This window comes from Asterias amurensis, chromosome 3, assembly GCF_032118995.1.
Source record: "Asterias amurensis chromosome 3, ASM3211899v1".
NCBI lineage: Eukaryota > Metazoa > Echinodermata > Asteroidea > Forcipulatida > Asteriidae > Asterias > Asterias amurensis.
In genome coordinates, this window is record NC_092650.1 from 9,863,776 (window position 1) to 9,884,793 (window position 21,018).

Consider the following 21,018-nt stretch of genomic DNA (forward strand, 5'->3'; position numbering starts at 1 on the left):
GCCGATAACTTAGACGAGGATGGACAATTTTGATAGTAAAACCGAAGTGCGGAGCAAAATGAAAGACGTCTTACATCTTGAAAGATCGCCTCTGTTAATTCTATTGGAAGACCAATAATCACAATTTAAGACAACAGTTTTTTTTATTTTTATAAATTTATTGTAAATGGTATTGCATGGAAGAGGGCCGGCATTAGGCTGCTCTGTACTTCAAACATTAGAAATGTTATTATTATTTAAATGTTATTATCTAGAAAATACAAAATCATCATTTTTATAAAAGGAAAATTAGGCACAAAAATCTTTTCTGGTAACTTTCTCTTGTTAATCGCTCTGGGTGTTATTCTTTTTATGTAAAACAAGCCTGACCCCTATAGATCCTTTGAGCACCGCTCGGTAACATCAATCTTTGATTTACAAAACATGTACAATAAATCTCAACACACAACCTTCAAAAACTGATAAAAACAGTCTTTTTTTTATACATATTTTTAAACTGGATTATGTCCTTCTGGTATTGCCCGGTAAACTCAACCTTGTTTGAAAAAATAAAGACGAGAATTAGATTACAACACGACCCTAAAAGGCTGGTCAAAAAACACTCATTACTGACCTTTTTGGGTTCTTAGGGCAATACACTTTAAGATTATAGCAACAAGGACGCATCGTGCTTGTGGAATTACACTAAGGAATGCTACATTCTGTGAATGTTTTGTCTGCGCTGTAGTTTAAAAGCCTTTTAACGTTTGTAGTACTGGCCAAAAATCCGGACAAGTTTCCCGATGGCCCAAAATTCGGACAATGATTTTCCGTTTTTTTTTTTCATAGGTTGAGTGAATAATTTTCGCAGGTGTAAATCAAAATTAGCTGCAAAATGTACCCTTGAAAATTTGTTAGAGTCTAAGAATGAATTTTTGTTCTGCCCTTGTTCTTATGCTGTTTGTCCTTCAGCGTGTACATGTAAAGGAAACCAGACATCCATGGCTTGTAACATGATCATAACAATTGCCAGATCACTGAAGAAGTACACCAGGGAAAAACAAGGGTTCCTTTCCCTTTGAAATAATGGACATGCTTCAGAACACTAGGGATCAGAATAACTGGTGGAACTAACAAACTATTTTCTCCTGCCCAGTTTTGTGAAAAGGCATCAACCCCTGAGGGGTCCCCGAGGAGAAAGAACGAGATAGTTGTGAGTTATAGAAACAAGCAAAACAATCAATGCAGTATGGACCCCAAGTGTTCACTAATTGTACTGAAAAACTTATGTGAAATCTTCCAGTCGTCGGTGTCTATTACCGTATTTTCCTGCAGATAAGACACTCAGAGGACAAGGCGCAGGACCCTAAAATGACCCAAAAAAATTCAAATGTCAGCAGACAAGGCGCACTGCCGCACAAAGCACACCGCCGCACAAGGCGCATGTTTAACCGCACACAAAAGAACACCGGGCGCCACCCGGTGTCGGTACATTGACACAAAGACATAATTTTGTTGCCTTTAGAACCTACGTATACCGACCTTCATCCAATCAGCCAATGCTGTCAATTGTAATATAAAGTCCGGCCCAATCAGCGGGCAGAAACGATGGTCCACGCACTGTCTGAAGTAAATTTTAATTGCAACATGAACCCAGACCCTCCCTGGACATCGGACGTCCCACAATGAGGATCCCTGCTGATACAGATAACATTGCAACGACAGACGTAGCGTGTGTGTAGTAATATATCCGCCGGCCAGGAGGTCGCTGCATACATGCACATTATGCACATGTACTTGTGCGAGTTCGTAAAGCTTGCAATCTGTTGTTTGCGCTGCTCAATCTCGAGATTGCACAACAGATGTAGGGCACCGTATTGAGCGATGTTCGCCGACGGGTTGCGCTACGCCCTCGCATTTGCGCCGCCTGAAAATGCGCTAAAATTCCCACGTGACCGTACGGATCCCAAGCATGCCCAGACACGTCGAGTCTTGTCTCCATGGGTTTATTGCTGGTTCGCGTAATTTTTACCAACAGAGGGCGTTTAATCTCAAGATATTACATTGTTCCAAAACACCCTCTAGCGTTCGTTGTTTCTTGTATTTATTGTCACACGCAAGGTAACCGTGTGGCTGGGTATTTGTTCCGAAAACGATTGACAGTCAATAACTTCATACAAATGTCATTTACCCAACCGCTATTGTGTGGTAAACTTTGATTTTTTTTTATTGTAGAGAACAATGATCTCTGAAGTGTGCTTTAGGCTGAACGTATTTTAAAAGGATGGGGTAACAATTAGGTGTTCGGGCCAACAGCCCAGAACACCTCTTATTTATTTTTTATTTTTTTCCATTTTTTTTAAATTGATACTACTACTTCTTCTTCTTCTTCTCTACGTCCCTTGTCTGCTAACAGAAACATCTTTCCAAAAATCATATGAACTTGAAATTTCACACATAGTTAGATATTTATTAGGACAAGAAACCGCTGAAGTTACGTCATGATGACGTCATCCGTTCTTGAGTTATGAAAATTCAAAGTTTATTATTTCAAAAAATTATAACTCTTGATCTACATAATGGATTCTGACAATCAATACATCATCGGAATTGTCATTGAAAACTCTGTAAACGCTTCACAGACATGACCCCATTTTGACCTTGTCTTCTGGCTCGAAAGAGAGGTTGAAAAATTCAAAGTTCATGTCTAAAGAACTACGTTAATCCCCCATTGGTATGTGCATACACATTTTACACATAGGCCTACACCACGTGTATTGAATTAGCGGTGCAGCAGAGTCACGCTCCAGTGATCACACATAGAGCGCGAAAAAGCTTCACATACAATAGTCTTCGTTCAAGGCGTTTAAAACATACGTGTCCCTTACTGTTTGTTAGTCTCTTCTACGGTCGTCAATATTTCATAAGTTCATATTTCCTCAACCACATAAGCTATTTTGACAATCTATACATTATATAAAGGCTATACAAACTTCACAAAAATGGATATGTTGGTGACATTTTCTTGACCTTTTGATCTGTCTAAACCGGAAGTGACTATAAAACGCTTTGAAATGGCGTTATTTAATGGCTTTTAGGTTGAAATGTACACCTTTTGGTGGTTTACAATCACATATAAGTCTGGCAAAGGTCTGGTTTAAAAAAAATCATACCGATGACGTCACAAAAAATTAGTGCGCCCTCTAGCGGCTGATTTAAAACATCTAAAAACACACTTTTACTAGATGTTTGTGTCAAGAGTTTATGACAAATGTTTCAAAATTGGTAAACATAATCTCCTTCATATTAGCAACATATCTGTGGAGTCTTAGCTTCATGACGTCATCATGTGTCACATGGTATTGCTTTAAAGGTGCATTTTTGAAAGCTGTGTGTCTGCCAAACCAAAAGTTTGACTGAGGTGAAACTTTCAGGTGTGTTGTTAGTCAAGGACATTAACTTCTTGAACTCGAAATGACGTCATGATGACGTCGCCATGTTGTTTTGACAATTTTTGCAGTTTTTATCATTTATTACAAATCTTGAGAACAAAGCAAGGTGCAATATATATATTTTTTTTTATACCAGGCTTTTACTACTGGAAACCGAACACCTAGAGTTTGTTCACAAACTCTCAATGTCTAGTTTATTTTTGTATTTGCCTCTTTTTAGACCTTTGTGATTGATAAGTGCTTTGGGAACTTAACTGTCATCTTTGGTAGGACAAGAGTTTTATATTATTGTTACAATAAACGTTCAAATCGTATTAATATTTATTGCCTCTTTTTAGACGGTTATTTTAAAAAGTATTATGGGAACGTAGCGTTATCTTACTAGGATATGATTTGTATTTGTTTGTAAGGCCAAATAAAAAATAATACAATACTAGCCAAAAAAATTCACAGGGACGAAAACACATTTTATTTTATTGAATTAATTTATTGCTTCAAAACTTCGGGTAGGAACGGTTGTTAAAATCATGTTTGCCCTTGCATGAAACTTGCCTGTAAAATCAACGATGTCCAAGTTCAGACTCGAAAATCTCTCAAAATGACACAGAAAATTAGCCCAAAAACGCAACCGTTCCGAGGTCTGTAAATTTAATCACGCAAAACAAAAGCAGATATCACACCTATAGTCGTTGTTACTGTGCGTGCGACAATAAATACAAGAAACATTGAACGCCAGAGGGCGTTTTGGAACAATGTAATAGCGTGAGGCTAGACGCCCTCTATTGGTTAAAATTTCGCGAACCAGCAATAAACGCATAGAGACAAGACTCGACGTGTCTGGGCATGCTTGGGATCGGCACAGTGAGTCACGTGGGAATTTTAGCGCATTTCCAGGCAGCGCAAAGAGGGCGTAGCGCAACCCATCGGCGAACATCGCTCAATACGGTGCCCACAATCCCCAACATCTGTTGTGCAATCTCGAGATTGAGCAGCGCAATCCACAGTGTACATGTGCATATTAATTTGCATGCAGCGACATCCCGGCCGGCGGATACATTACTACACACACGCTACGTCCGTCTGTCCTTCCCTTGCTCTATGTTGCAATGTATCTGTCAGCAAGGATCCTCGTTGTGGGACGTCGGATGTGTGTTTATGTTGCAAATAAAATTAACTTCAGACAGTGCGTGGACCATGGTTTCTGCTTGCTGATTTGGCCGGACTTTATGTTTTTAACAATATACAGCGTTGGCTGATTGGATGAATGTCGGTATACGTAGGTTCTCAAAGGCAACAAATTACGTCTTTGTGTCAATGTACCAACACCGAGTGGCGCCAGGTGTTCTTTTGTGTGCAGTTAAACATGCGCCTTGTGCGGCGTAGTCTTGATGCAAGACGTTTCTCTTTTCCCTTTCACGCACAACGCGGCCAATTCACCAACCGCACCAACTCACCTGACTTAGTCCACTCACCGCCACGGAGAAACGTCTTGGTCCGTTTGCATGTTTGAGTTATGTGACCTCACATACATTATTTAACGTGTGGGTCAACAAAATACTACTCACGCGCACAACTGGAAACAGACAAGCGGGCCAGCCGAGTAAAAGCCTCGCTGCATCATGCGGCGGGAACCCGGGGAAATTCACACCATGTGCGTTTTGTTGCGCATGTAAATCACTGATCTGTATGTTATTACTAATTAGAGTAGAGGTCAGCGGTTGCGATCGATTGTTGGAGGGAAGAAATTGTTAGTCAATGAAAAAATACTTTAACAATATTGCTGACCGCATCGGCAAGACTCAAGGAGTCGAGTGTTTTATTTGCAGATGAGAGAACTTGTAACTTGTGTGGGTATATTTGCACAATATTTCGAAAATAAAGAAAGATATCCTGCATGGCTATCGGCACTTAACTATAAAGCACAGTTTGGGGAGAAGAGGTCACAATCGTTCGCCAGAATTGTCCTCCATGAATACCTTGTGAACAATGTCACATCTAATTGTGGCCAAGTGCGTAGGCAAAGGATGTCTGACATGTACATGTACCTTCTTGTACACATGCACACAGTACACAACCGAATGACAACGTGGTGTTGTGGCTGGGCTTCTTATCTTCGCGAAGACGTGTCAAATTACTCATAGGCTTAGATATTTAATGGTGGTCGACCACCGGTTGATTTTGACCAAGCTGTGTGAGTATGATACGGAAGTTTCGTATTTACATTGTGTTAGTTTTTTCTGCATAAAAAATTACTTTCAGGCACTGCGACCATATAATTATTTTTACCTACAAAGTTACCCTTTGGACTAAGACTAAAGATGCCAGAAAATCCCATGTTCGTGTACATCGATCTATTTTTGTTAGCTCTGTTGCTAAACTTCCTCGTTCATAACATTTTAGATTCCATTCCCCTCAATTAATTGCACTTACAAAAATTCTCAAAATCTTCCCCCAAAAAGTATTTTAGGGCAAACTAAAATTCACACATCGTTCAGCAGCAGTCATGTTTACAAAAATTAAAAAGTCGAACGTAAATATACAAGCCCTACACACCAACCAACATACGAGGAAGCCTGTCTGTTTCTGGTTGCGTTGCACCGAAGACGTACAGATACCAGACTGTGGGAAATTATGCTGATACTGCTACATCAGAGTTATGCAGGCCCAGCGCAGCATGGCATGGTTTGAATGTGCTCGGAATTTCCTGAGCGATCTGCAAATGGACCAAGACGTTTCTCCGGGGCGGTGAGTGGAGGTGAGTCTGTGTGCGGGCGCTGTCAGTGAATTGGCCGCGGTGTGCCTGAAAGGGAAACGAGAAACGTCTTGCACCAAGACTATGTGCGGCGGTGCGCCTTGTCTGCGGACGTTTGAATTTTTTTGGGGGTCATTTTAGCGTCCTGCGCCTTGTCCGCCGAGCGTCTTATCCGCAGGAAAATATGGTAGCTCGCACGTCATTTTATGTGTATTGGTCCTGTTGTTGCTGGATCAGGTAGCTCGCACTTCATTATGTGTGTGACAAGTTCATAAAGTTTAACCACGTTGTTGCAATAAAATTGACGAAGAAAGCTGCTTTAAATTGTTCAACTGATTTGATTCTCTTCAGCTCCTATATATCAATTATGTGTATTATTCAACAACTGTGTGTGATTCCTGAAACAAGAAGAAAAAGTAAAAAAACCTTGTATAAGTACAGGTACACACTATAATTATGCAAAACTGAGACAAATCTCCTTAATCTAGCTCTTCTCTGAACTTGTGCAAAACCCTAGAAAACTCTGACTACACTAATGCCTAGCAAGAAATCACTCAAAAAGGCAAAAACACAGCCTAACTACACTGGCCTAGCTAAAACCTAGAAACGACTGCAGCGAGACTAACTCTGGGCGGCGACTCACCAACCTACACAGACAGATATCAGTACGCGTCACAGAATGACCGTAGCACCGCTATACTAACTTGAACAAAAAGTACTACGTTGTAACGATCGCCACTTATATAAAAATACACCAAAATGAATCAACTAAGATGGACATTAGTAAACACCTGAACCTATCGCAGATAAATCCTAAACTCCTAGTTATTTAAACCACCAGCAATTATGAGAACTAAAGAGGGGCAGTTACTACGCAATATCTCTGTTAGTATCTCTAACAGTTGGGTTAAGTTTTATCAAATTTTTATCAAATTTGATCAATTTTTTTAAATTTGTGCATTCATGCCTACAGTTTCTTCTCCTTGTTAATTCAGAGTTTGTTGTCTTTTGTAATTTTTAATAATAATGAATTATGAGTTTTATCAAATTTTTATCAAATTTAATCAAATTTTTATCTTTTTTTTGTGCATTCATGCCTGGAGCTTTTCTTCTCTTCTTTTAAGTCAGAGTTTTTTTGTTTTTTGTAATTGTTAACAATAATGAATGTACATGTAAACACGCCAATTTAAGTCTTTTTAACTTCTGTTATGTATTTTGTGATATTTTTAATAAACCTTAATGAATTGATTGAATTGAATTGAATTGAATTGAATATCAGAGCAACCCTAAAAACATGGCGCAGGCTTCATGCTGTGAATGCATACGACTAGGCAGAACTGTGGGGGAATTTCCAACAAACGATCTAAACCTACACTAAAGAGCTTAACAAGGAGTAATGCAAACCCACAGACCGAACCTGCCTTATCCTGAAATAATCCTACGATAAATAAGTAAGATCTACATACCTTAAAACGGCATCCAATCGAAGGTCAAACGCCCCGGCAATGATGTATCGATTAAAAGCTTTAATCAAATATTGCTGCTTACATGTATATAATATGAAAAGATAAAACTCAAAGATCACTAGCTCCAGTTAAATGAGCTAAAGCAATGAGAACCTTAAATGGTCATTACTTCATACTTGTCAATGTCCCCACCCCTTTGACCATCAGTTAATCAAATGATTGGTTTTTCTGTCAGTTATTGGTTCTATCTGGCGATCAGCAGCTCGCCATGGCAGCCTCGCTGTTCTAGTTATGTTTTATATTCGCCAAACACATAAGGCCTAAAGGCCACGTCAAGGTGTAGGCTACAATTATTTGTTTTTCTTCCAGGGGTCGATTGCCACTTACTCCTGGGGCTGGAAGGGGGGGGGGTACCTTCTTTACAGTCCATAGGGATGTAGGCTTTGGTGTCATCAATCAGAAGCCTTGCTGGTAAAGCAAAATAGCACTACCTCCTCAACTTTACTTTACGTAGCAAGTGTCACAACTCTCGAACCCTCACTCTGCTGATCAAACACCAGAGCTTAAATCCGGTGCTTTTAAATTCACTGGATACTATTGGTAATTACATAAAGCCATTGGACACTTTCGGTAAACAGTATTGTCCAAAGGCCCACACTTCGTGTAAAATAACAAACCTGTGAAAATTTAGGCTCACGCGGTCATCGGAGTCGGGAGAAAATAACAGGAAAACCCACCCTTGTTTCCGCACGTTTCACCATTTCATGACATGTGTTTAAAATAAATCCATAATTCTCGATATCGAGAATTGATATTGTTTTAATGTTTTCTAAAAAAATAAAGCATTTCATGGAATAATATTTCAACAGAAGTCTTTCACCATTACCTTCTGTAAACCCTGTAAGTTATTTGTAAATCTGTGAACTTTTTCTTTTTCTTTTTTCTTTTCCGAAAGTGTCCAATGGCTTTAAAATAAGTATAAGCATAAAACTTTACTTTGTAACGAGTAATGGAGAGCTATTGATAGTATAAAACATTGTGAGATACAGCTCCCTCTGAAGTAACGCAATTTTCAAGAAAGATGCAATTTCCATATTTGATTTGATTTCGAGACATCAGAATTAGAGTTTGAGGTCTATCTGAAATCACACAACTTTCATTATTCGCTCGCAACTAAGACGACCAATTGAGCTCAAACTTTCACAGGTTTGTTATTTTATGCATATGTTGAGATACACCAAGTGCGAAGACTGGTCTTTGACAATTACCAAAGGTATCTAGCGTCTGGAAGCATTTTATGTTTTTCTTTCAAACTAACTTATATATTTTTGTTCATGGTCAGATTGGACTGGGATCGATGGATAATGATGGGTCTTATTGGCTTCAGTACTGGATTTATCGGATTTCTACTCCACCAGATGATCAGTCTTGTTTCAAGCTTTAAATGGGATTACACTCAGGAGTATCTTACGGTAAGCTAAACAGTGTTCTAGTCTGTACAAACATAATCAACACAGCAAGTAGATCATGCCCCATATCCAATGATTTGAAGCTTTGCATAATGTACAAAGTAAGAGTTCAGGTAATGAAGTTTTTTTGTGCTACAGCACCTCTTCTCGAAGTTCTGTCGTTATCTTCAAACATTATTACGACGGAGTATTCATTGTTTTATAAGCAGACAAACAAAAAACAATCCTTACTGTTCCCTCGAACCCGCGGGTGTTTCGTACACAGCGCTGGAAATCAACCAACATTGGGAACGATCAAGGTGATGTACACCGGTATACATCACTTTTCATGTTACCCAGCCTGTCGAGACATGTAACATGCGTTTTTGTTCGTGTCACATGATTGGTTCTCGACCAATCAAATTTCACAGTTTGTTGCCGAGGTATAATAAGAATGTTTTGATGAACGTTCATGATTGATCGTGAACGAGGTTCATCATCACTTTAAAAAATAAAATAAAGGTGAACAGTGATGAACATTCATGAACTTCATGACCTTCAAGACCTCATTACATATATGCATAGTGTACAAAAAAAATCCAACAAATTCCAAGGTTTCTATGTATAAAATGGGTAGTCTATTTCACTCACTTACCCGTAGAGCCACTACCGTAATTTTCGGATTATAAACTGCGCGGCGTATAAACCGCACTTCCCAAAAATATACCAAAAAATATTTAGAAGTCTGAAGTCTAGCCAAGATTTTATGAATGGAACTATCAACGGCCAATCACCGCATGCGTACACACAAAGGGGCCGTGCACACAAAGGGGCCATGCTTGTTTGCGGTCCTCTTTGTGGCGATGTGCAGTGACAGGCGGGCGGCACATCAGTCAGTCTTGTATAGTTGCCGCAATGTGGGAGTTAAATCCTACTTTATTTGTAGGTAAGTGAGTTCGTGTTGCAATAAAAATTAACTTCAGACAGTGCGTGGACCATCGTTTCAACATAGGATTCGTCTGCAGAAGCAGTGATAAAGAACAGTGCAGAGATTTATATCCAAGGAATCCTTTGCCTTCCGTTTTGTATAAATAGAAAATAGACAAAACCAAAACTAAACAGTCCTTTTCAGGGCTACCACGTCACAAACGAGAGTATTGTCTATGACTGTTGTTTCTGTTTACAATGTATATAGGAACATTTTTTAAACATGTAAACAGCTCCTAACAAAATTTCTTTTTAAAATATAAAAGAAATAATAATGGGGACGGCTAAAGTTTTTCCCTCACTTTTATTGTATAGCGGTAGTAATGAAACAAAATGCTCTACCTTCATGCGTAAGCACAAGGACAGGGATTCACTTTGATTAAACATCGGAGTAGACGGGAAATAAGGTTGAAATGGGTCTTTCAATAAGGGAATTAAAGAAAAGTGGTTGGCCGGTGTTTCTCCCTCCCTTTTATTGTAGTCCCACAACGAGGATCCACAACGGTATTTGCAACGACGGACGGGCGGACGGGACGGATGTAGCGTGTGTGTAGTAATGTATCCTGCAGCGTGCACATTAAGCACATGTACACATGCGAGTTTGTAAAGCTAGCAATCTGTTAATTGCGCTGCTCAATCTCGAGATTGCACACCAGCTGTTGGGGGCACCGTATTGAGCGATGTTCGCCGACGGGTTGCGCTACGCCCTTGCATTTGCGCCGCCTGAAAATAAATTGTGGTGGGATTTTCAACAGGTTTTTGTCACCACACAGGCAGGTTTTTGTTCTCGTTTAAGAAAAAAAAAAACATTATTTAGAATATTTTACAAACGATCTTTCTTTTTAAAAATGCCGTTTTTTCTCTTAAATATTTATACGTCAGCTTACAAGCCGCCCGGAGAATAAACCGCAGGAGTTCAAAAAAATGTAAAAATCAACATATAAACCGCGGTTTATAATCCGAAAATTACGGTATATCGCATTTTCCCTAACTGACAGGTTTGATTTGCTAAGAGTTTTACATATACACATAATAGCGCCCTCTCTCGTCCACTACTGCCCCGCGGTCTGGCCGCCATGTTATCTTCCTCTTTTCTCTTAGCACCGACGTGAGTAGACGTGTTTTTTTCTGCTCTGATTATAAAGTGTTAAGTTTCAAGGTTTTACAATATTTTTCCTGATAAGAAGTAGAGTTTTTGTTTTACTGGATTACATCCGTTTTTTAAAGTTCCCTAGAGCCTGTTTTTTGTTGTTTGGAAGAGTTTTTTGATTGAGATATGGAGAAACGTGTTGCCCTCTCTAGCGGGGGCCGAGTTGGTGGTATTGCCAACACTGACTCAGACCCACGGGACATGTCGGGGAGCACGGTAGTGTCCTCTCCACGGTATGCTGCCCGCCCGGCACTGGGTAGTGTCGGGAACCCCACTGGCCAAGCGGGGGGCTCAAGCAAGTCCTTCAGTCCGACGTCGACCAGTGGGGCGAGAGCCAAGGCAAAATCGACTAGGGGTAAGAAGTCCAAAGCTGGTTCCATAAAAGGAAATTGCGGGAAGCGGGCTCGGGCGAGCCCGCAACCCCGGCGCAGTCCAGGGATGGCTACGCGGAAACCAACTCGGCCTACCGTAGACGGTTTCTCAGGTCCCTTCGCTTCATCACCGAGTATTAGCGTCCACCCGTCAGGAGGACTCGCTGAATCAAACTCGGGGGATGCCTAATGTGGAAATCCGCTACGCGTAGCGGAGCATATTCCACTCGGCTCACGTGGCGTCACGGGCATACAGTGTCGATCGGACGTGCAGCAGCACACAGACTCACACCCACCCGTTGGGTTCCATGAGGCTTTAATAGACCGCCCGCGCGTGGGCGCCCACGAGTTTGCAAGTGGCAGCTCGCATGGCAAGGCGGGCGTGACTGCACATGATCATTCACGGGCGGCGAGCCTGGCGACTCATGCTGACCCTCTGGAAAAGGAGGAGTCCTCAGATGACTCATTGGGGTCAGAGGAAACAGTTGACATGCATAGGCTCTACAATTTTGAGACCCAACTTAGGCTGGTCCAAAGGGACATGATAAGGGTCCTGAACCTTCCAACTGAGGGGGACACTGAGGCAGTCCCTGCCCGCCAGTCTTTTAAAAGACGAACGGCCCAGTCGAGCCGAAGCCAGAGACTTTTCCGGCCATGCCCCTGGACTGATGACATTATGGCTATCGCCGAGGCCAGTAAATGGAAGCCAGTAAAATCGCGTGAAACTGCGTATTACCATTTTCCACAGGCAGACTTTGAGAAATTTTTCTCAGTCCCATCGATCTCTGATTCCGTCATAGACAAATTAGTGGCCGATGGGGCAGCCTCAGCCCCCAAGGGAGTTTTTACGGACAAGGTCAAAACCAAAATAGAGGACTCTATGCGCAAGGGATGCGGGCATCTTCGTTCCTGCTCCTGTTGATCAAATATTTAGTCAGTGGCTGCGAGGAGGACTCAACCATCCCACATGCTCATGGCAGGTTTTAATTGTATGGACGATGGCATTCGCTTCCTCCTAGGTCAGTTCACTCGTGTCTCCATGATGTCATTCCTGACCCGACGCAACAATATTTTGGACGCCCTCTTCCTCCCGACGGAGGGAGCCCGTAAACGCCTCCTTGCCCTTTCACTCCTTGGCAAGGATTTGTTTTTTATACATTCGATCCGAGTAATTGTTTGTAATGGAAGGAGAACGGTAGAGCCGACGCCCTCTCCCAGGGTCGGATTATTCCAACAGAGTGGTCCTTTCACCCGGGTGGCCCAGTCGCTCTTTCTGCTGATCGACCCGCCTCACGTGGACTTGTTTGCCTCTCTTGCGAACAATCAGCTGCCGATCTACTGTGCCAGGGGTCCCGACCCCGAGGCTTGGCAGATCGACGCTCTGGCCATGCACTGGGATGGGCTGCCGGCAAACGCCTACGCCATCTCCCTCATTCGGCAAGTGTTGACCGAGACCGAGCAGGATCACTGCAAGGTTCTCTCGATTGCCCCAATCTGGCCACCATAGCCCTGGTTCCTTTGGCTGCACAGGCCGATGGTCCTCCCGAAGCGACCTGACCTTATATACCAAAGTGATGCATCCGGCTCTGGGGGCCCTGCACCTGACTTGCTGGGCGCTGTCTGAGGATCCCTCAGAGCAGCTGGACTCTCGAGACGGGCTGTGGAGGTCGCCGCCCAATCCCGGAGGGCCTCCCGCTCGGAGAGTATACAATTGCTGACTACGCCATTTCTTTAAATGGTGTAGATGGCGAGCTATACATCCCGCCAATACATCTGTAGAGAAAATCAGGGATTTCCTCTGGCCCTTTTTCCGAAAGCTGGCTGGCGACGGCCCGCGGTGAATAATTACCGGTTGCCATCGCAGCGGTTACAAGGGGTTTTGCCGATGGTGTGACAGTTTTCCGATAACTAGGCAATTCGGCAGCTGACTAGGGGGATGTTTGTTACCCGTCCCCCTGTGTGCAAGGTGGTGCTATCCTTGGACCTCTTTAACTAGCGTATTGTCAGTCCTAACCAAACCCCCCTTCGAACCGCTATCGTGGGGCCACATTGTTGCACTTGTCCATCAAGGTGGCTTTTTTTGGGCAGTTGCTACACTTGCAGACGTAGCAAACTCCACTACCTTACAGTGTTGGCTGGACACATCCGGGGGAACCCGAGGAGTCCGCCTAATACCTACTGCGGGGTCTTGGTTAAGACTCAGTCCGATTCTTTTTCTTTAGAACTCCCAGACATATTTGTTCCCAACCTTAGAGCCTTTTTCGTCGGTAGTGGTCGACAGACTTTGGTGCCCTGTATGGGCATTAGGTTGTACGTCGCCGGCACAAAGTCAATCAGAACCGGCCACGAACAACTGTTTGTGTCCACGGTTCCACCATTATACGATCGCTTGTTTGATAGTCATGGCTATTCGTTTGGTGTCGGGCGGCGTGGCCAGCGGCCGATGGTCCGGTTCATGCCCACAAGATGCGGGGGTGTATTCCTCATGGACTTTCTTTAAAGGTGTCCCCATATAGGATATACAAGGGCGGGCTTCCTGGAAGAACCCTTCCATGTTCTCCGACTGCTACCTGAATGACGTTCTGCAGGTGAATGGAAGAGAAGGTCGAGTTGTGTTGCAGGCGGCCAGCCGAGCTGTGAAGCCAGAACAAGCTCCACCTCGTCACGGATCAAGCTTATAAGTGATTTTCCCATAAAATAGAGTCTAACAATACTTGCGCTTTGTTCACCCATGGAGACGAAACCTCCAAACGTTTGGGCATGGACCAAAATCAGGCCTATGGTTTGCGAGGCGTTCTCTGGAATTTGGAACGCGCCTGGGTCCTACGCCCCCTGAAAGACATGCAGTAGCACCGCGTATACCCACCGCCTTTCCTCAGTGCAAGTCTTTGCGAATTAGTAATTTGACTCTACTGGTAAGTATAGTGAAGTAGACTCCCCCCACGGAAGTGTGGATGGGGTCGACGAACGAATACTTACCGGTAGAGTATCCCTCCCTCCTTCCCTACATACTCGGTTCTTACATTTTGTAGGGCTCATAGAAAAGAGGACGACTTCAAAGCAAGCATGTCGTGGGGCATTGTTGGTCGACGGTGGAGGGCGCTTTTGTGTGTAAAGTCTTAGCAATATTGCCTGGCGGCATAGGGAATATGCAAATTAGTAATTCAACTCTACCGGTAAGTATCCGTTCGTAGACCCCATCCACACTTCTGTGGGGGGGGGGGGGGTTAATTTGAATCGTCGAGCTGCAGCCTTTAAAAAGGGTACAACACGTGATCGTCGGCGATATGCTTCGCGTGCTGTGCATAAGTTAGACTATCGTTGGGCATAAGTTGTGAATGCCGGCAACACACTAAGTATCCGTTGGCTAAATGGTATGGAAACGTTATATGTATACGTCCAACTTGTTGTATATGCATACGCTTTGTATACGCTCAAAATTGAAAAATCAAGCGATAGTTCATCATATGCTAGCCCTATATAGGACTCTTCCTCTGTACACAGATACAGAGTCTTAACTATTAAGGCCTGTTTCTGGGACGGAAAATTTTCAAAGCTTCATAACTCAAATCTTACTTGCAACAAGCCACTAATTTCAACAGATTCACATTCCATGGCGGCATACATTTTTCTGCGGTGGGTTTTGGTCCTGATATATTCCTCACAAATCCATCATTTTTGTGAAATAATGCAGCTCCCATTGTTAAAAATGTTTGGTTTTTATCGTTTTTTTTCACAGTGTTGTCTGTTGCCGTGCGTACGCATATACATTTGCGTGCAAGACGCATGATGCAAGACGCATGAATTCTTGGTCACCATTATCTTGACTGCACAGCGTTAACACGCAAACGCAACGCAATATTTGGGCGTCGTGCGTCTTGCGTACACACGGCAGACTGTGAGAGTAGGAACAAAAATGAGAATTCCTTAACGTTGGGAGCTGCATTATTTCATGAAAATGATGGATTTTTGAAGAATATATGACGATCAAAACCCACCGCAGAAAAATATATGCTGCCATGGAGTGTGAATCTGTTGAAATTAGTGCTTTCTTGCAGGTAAGATTTGAGTTATGAAGCTTTGAAAATTTTCCGCCCCAGAAATGGACCCTGATATCCAGGACGTCACTGTAGTATTACGAAAGTGTAAGGCCGCCAGCCGTCGATTTCACAAAACTCTTCCTAACTTAGGACTAATCTTAGGACTTAGGACAAGTCCCAACCCTGCACTGTAGCATGCAGACCTTAAGATTAATCCTAAATTAGGACGAGTTACTCGTCCTAACTCGAGATAAGACGAGTCCTAACTCTTTGTGAAATCAACGGCAGGGCTAATCGTATGCCAGCGTTTTGGAGAAATTTGTCAGCATACGCTTACTAAAACGTCCAAAGGTGTGGCAGGGCCTTTAGAGGGGTGAACTTTTTAAAGAATGTTCCAGTCAGCCAAAACATTTGTGTTTTTATGAAAAGAATGTTTGATTAATTTTTATTTTGTGTGATTTGAGTGTCTTTAAAAATTTAAGCCTAAGCCCCAAATTTTTGATTGTTTTCAAGTAAAGCATGAAACCATAAACCAACTAACCTTATTTTTTTTTGCAGCATTCCGGTAAAGCAGTTGCATGGCTATGGGCAGTGAGCATCAGTCTTTCATTAGTCTTCTTTGGAAGTGCTATAGTTGTGGTAAGATTCAAATAATTTAAATTTATGCTAGAGATAAATCCATATACTGTACATTTGTACTAATATTGATTTATTTTAAATATCAAGTTATAAATCACAAAGGAAACTGACTGACTAAAGACAAGTTTTCTAACAGCAGGACTTGATACTGTTCCTGCCAGATTAAACCAACAGTGGAGACCTGTCAACGACACTGCTAAGCCACTTAACCCCCTCCAACCTCAATCCATCAACAAATCTGATCCTAAACATTGTCTACAGAATCCCAAGCTGGCCTCTCAACACAGTGCTCTGCTGATCTCCCAGGCCACAACAACACCAGCCCACTGGCAGAGCAAAAGACCCCGCGTTATTCTTCACAAATAAATAAATAAACAAATAAATTTAAAAACAAAATAAATAAATAAATGTGTCTACTTCACTCATACTTACCTGTAGAGAACAATACTATTTTTGCATATTTCCCTATTCCGGCAGGTACTATCACTAAAGAATAAAAGAGGGCCCTCTATTGGCCGCCCCATTATGCCCCGTTGCGTACCAGGCTATCTTTATTGTAGCGGCAGGTCGGGTAAGAGGTGTTTATATAAGCTATTCAATTTATCCTAGAGCGTCTCCCAAAATTGTGTTGAGAGATTTAACAAAGATATTATTAAAAGATATCAGTTTGTGTATATTATTAAGCGTTTTGGGAGGCAAATACACCTCCTCGGGACAGTCTGAATCCTCGGTTGGCTGTGTCGACGGTGTCACGTTGCCAGCCCAGTCTACCACCTAGAATCCACAGCCACTGGTGGCTTCGGGTGGTGGCAGTCCCACAATGGCCCTGATTAAAGATGAAATTTTAATTAATAATTAATTTAATTTTCTAACGAGTTTCATTGAAGGTTTCCTGGTTTATTAATATATTTTTTTTCTTCTGAGTAATGTTTGAATTATCCTTGTTAGAGCTTACGGATACAGAGGAGCTAGCAAAAGAAACATCACAAATTTAGCTTTAGGCACGAGGCATTCACATACATGTAGGTTGAATAAAAAACACACAGATATGTCAGATTATTTTTTAAATAATTATTTATGCTATATGAAAATAAGTTTTGGGTCTAAAAAGTAGAAACTGCCAAGAGGAAAAATAGACCAGCATCAAATTTGTTCAAGCCTGCAATATTCTTTCAAAATTATGTTAGATTGATCAGTTAGGCTACATGTACAACACAAAGGTATTTGTAACAATACAACCACATGCGTCACAGCAAAATGTTAGCAGCAAACAGAATCATTTAGGTAAATAAAATTGTATTTCAGTTAAGGCAGGGTAAAAACTTAGCTGTCAAATTGTTTTCGAGCTGCACATATACTTGAACAAAATAGTATACATTGAAAGAAAGTCAGTCGGTCAAAGACTTTGTAGAGTGGCCGTGCTCTTGTATATGCACCGTCCTCTGACCATGGCAACACTGTTGCTAGGCAGCGTAAGAACTTTTCAAACGCCTATGGGCCTTGCCGCGGCAATTATTTCATAAAGAAAGCGGTGTAACCCTCAAATGACAGAAGTCATTTATTTTTGTGTTTATTTTGACGGAATCGGAAGATTTATTTGATGGCATTACAATAAAGAAATTTGCGAACTCCAGCGCCATCTCAAAGGAATCAAGTTTCTTTGAAGATGAATTTTATAGGTTCATACAAAAATATTTACGTTCCAAACATACGTATATATGCAGGGTCAAAAACCGTTACCTGCCAAATTGGTTTCGAGCCACACACTAAACTTGAACAAAATAGTATGCATTGAAAGAAAGCAAGTCGGTCAAAGACTCCTGTAGAGTGGCCGTGCTCTTGTAGGCACTGTCCTCTGACCATGGCAACACATTGGCTGATCCCCCACTTTGGTTGGTGGATGGCCAACTTCACCAATAGTGCAGCTGCTAAGGTGAACAATTGTGCACTTTGTGGTAAAAGCATGAAATTTGCTATGATGGTTGGTATTGGGCTAATTAACAATTTAAGACCGAGACCCACCTTGGGTCTCGCCTATTTAGGGGCGGAGCCTCATTTGCATAAAAAGGGGGGTCTTTGATATAAATATTGGGCAAAATCATACTTAGAAATTTTCTTTTTGTTCTTTTGACCAGAAATATAAACTTGAAAATCATAATTGTAAGTGAGAACATAAAATTAGTGGAAAAAATGCCCTTTTGTGGGCGGAGTTTCAATATTTCTAAAAGTAGGCGTTTTTAAAACAAAGTGTTACCTTCAGTGAACTATTACTGTTTTTTAATTGTTTTTTTTTCAGCTGATTTATGTTATTTGAATAGAAATACTATACAAGAATACATTTTTTCCATTAGTTTAAATAGTTTCTTTATTTCCCCCTCTTTTCTGGGCGGGGCCAGAGTAGTAAACGAGGGTTCGCTAAATTACACACGTGTAATGATCACTAAGCTGTAGCATACTTGTCGGAATACTGAAATAGGTAACATGTACAGGGAAAAGGAAAAGTGGTGAGTTGGTATTTGATAAGGCCATTAGAGAGGCCATTGAAATCTACCAGTACGACCCAAGTTAATGGGGGTTTAGGAAATGTGCTGTGGATAGAGGGTCGATATCCATTGGTCAGGAAGAGTAGGAGCCAAATGTCACTTAGCTGGAGGCTAATGTTCTGAAGAAGGGTGTTGTGCTGGTAACTTCTTCTTATCGTGTCCACACACACTATATATTGTGTTTCAGCCAGAACTGGACACAGTTCCTAGCAAGAGCGTTGTACTCTGCAAGGTCCTCAGTTCTGTATTCCTGCTCCGTAGTTTGTGGCTCTGTCTTACATATGTAGGTAACGTCTTCAGAGTCTTGATATCCCCACTTCTTGAGAGACACGTTGCACCGGCCAGTTGATGTTCTTAGTCTGTTGAGGCACTTCTATTCAGCCCAACCTGAGTCAGCATCAGGGGGGAGTTCTTTCGAAGCACTTATGTCCATGGATGTTCTAGGTGGAAGTTTACCAAGTCTCTCATGTCACATGGCAGTTCGAAGAGCCCCGGCTTCTGCACTTGGTTTGACTTTGTTGAGGAAGCTTTTCCTGGACCGAGTCTATTCTTAGCAGGTGTGTGGCTGAATTGAGGGTTTCGCTCGTGGTATGGCTATACCAGAAAGTTTGTACAGACTATCAGTTGGTGTTGGTCTGAGGCATCCAGTGATGAGTCGGCATGTAGCATTGATGGCTAGATCAATTTTCTTAGCGTGGGTAGATCTTTCCCAGACTGGGCACGCATACTCTGCAGATGAATAACAAAGGGCTAAGGCTGTTGATCGAAGAGTGTCTGGACTGGCGCTCCATCTTGTTCCAGTAAGTTTGTTGACAATGTTGTTTCTTGCACAGACTTTGGCTTTGGTCTTCGCAACATGGGTCTTAAAGGAGAGGCAGCGGTCTAGGGTGACACCTAGATACACTGTCTGGTCACAGTTTTCAAGAAGAGCCCCAGACCAGGATTCTTTCAGTTGTTATTTGGCTTCTCGATTACAGAGATAAAAGGCTGAATGAGAGTGATGACTTCTGCAGCACTATAGTCAATTCGGGGGTCGGTAAAAGAATCCCTCGTTTTATGATGAAGTTTCTTGTGAGCGGAAGGTATATTGGCCTTATGCCTGCTTGATGGAACATACACGGAAGAGTGAGTAGTGGTATGTGGTTGACCTTGGGTATGGGAACATATAGTTAAGTTTGGGGTGGCTTGGTGGTGTTAATCTGGTTGAAACTGTAGCTGTCCATACGATTGCGGTGACCCTACAACTGTCTTTAAAACTCCTCTGCAGAAAGTGACTGTCAAAATTGGGGCCAGAAACAATACGATCCACAATCTCACTGGTAAATTCTTGGTAGCAAATGCCGGAACACTTTGCTCATCGGCGCTAGCTGGGGGCTGAGTATTGTGATCAAGTTTAGAGAACCTCTCAAGCCTACTCGATATTCAACTGAACAGCACCATGAGGACCATCGCTGATGCTGTTAGCTGCACAAAGACTGACTGGCTACCAGTCCTGAGTAAGGCAAATTTCCCTATTCAGATGATCCAAAGAGAGTGTGCCATATCAGTGATGGTTCTCTAAAGCTAAAGCAGAAGAGCGGCGCACGCAGTGGCAAGGTCCAGACGGCACAAGTTCCTGATGAAAAAGAATCGCACCATCCAGTTCCCGGGGATAGACCTTCCCAATGGTAAAGTGTACCTCCTGAACCGGTTCCGCACTAACTCGTCACTCCAACTAGCCAATTCTCTTCACTCTGACTCAATTAATGAACTGCAGAGACAGCAAGGGTCAGTCGCACTACGATCTCCTGTGTCGACGTCCTATAGAGCTTTGTGGTCGATTTCACTAGGCCAGGCAGTTGTTTACCTCAAGATGATCTTGGACAGCCTCTAGATATTTTCCAGCCAGGAGCTGGTGCTAGGCCTCCCCTGGAGTTACTGGCGATGCGAAGAGCCTTTTTAGCTGGGGTGTTGTCAGCCACGCGAGCGACATGACAAAGGAAAGCAGAACGGCGGCATTGAATTACTCAGACTGGCAAACCCACAACTCCAACAGACCAACTCACAACTCCGACAAAGGCTATCCTGTCCTATATATTGAACACCATAGACACAAGTTGTAGGAACCATGAGCAAGATGGTGTGTTTAGATGCTAGGGTAATGAAAGAAGAACTGGTGTACAACGGTCAATGTTGGTTATTTTTCATTGGA

The 21,018-nt window shown here is 42.4% G+C and overlaps 1 protein-coding gene across 3 annotated transcripts in view; it reads left to right on the forward strand.

Moving 5' to 3' along the window:
• LOC139934334 (chloride channel protein C-like) overlaps nt 1-21,018 on the forward strand; it is a 191,558-nt gene that overhangs the window by 53,157 nt on the left and 117,383 nt on the right. For all 3 annotated transcript variants that reach the window (XM_071928511.1, XM_071928512.1, XM_071928513.1), the window contains 2 exons: nt 8,992-9,121; nt 16,204-16,284. In XM_071928511.1, the coding sequence (XP_071784612.1) occupies nt 8,992-9,121; nt 16,204-16,284 (211 nt within the window). The remainder of the gene's footprint in view (nt 1-8,991; nt 9,122-16,203; nt 16,285-21,018) is intronic.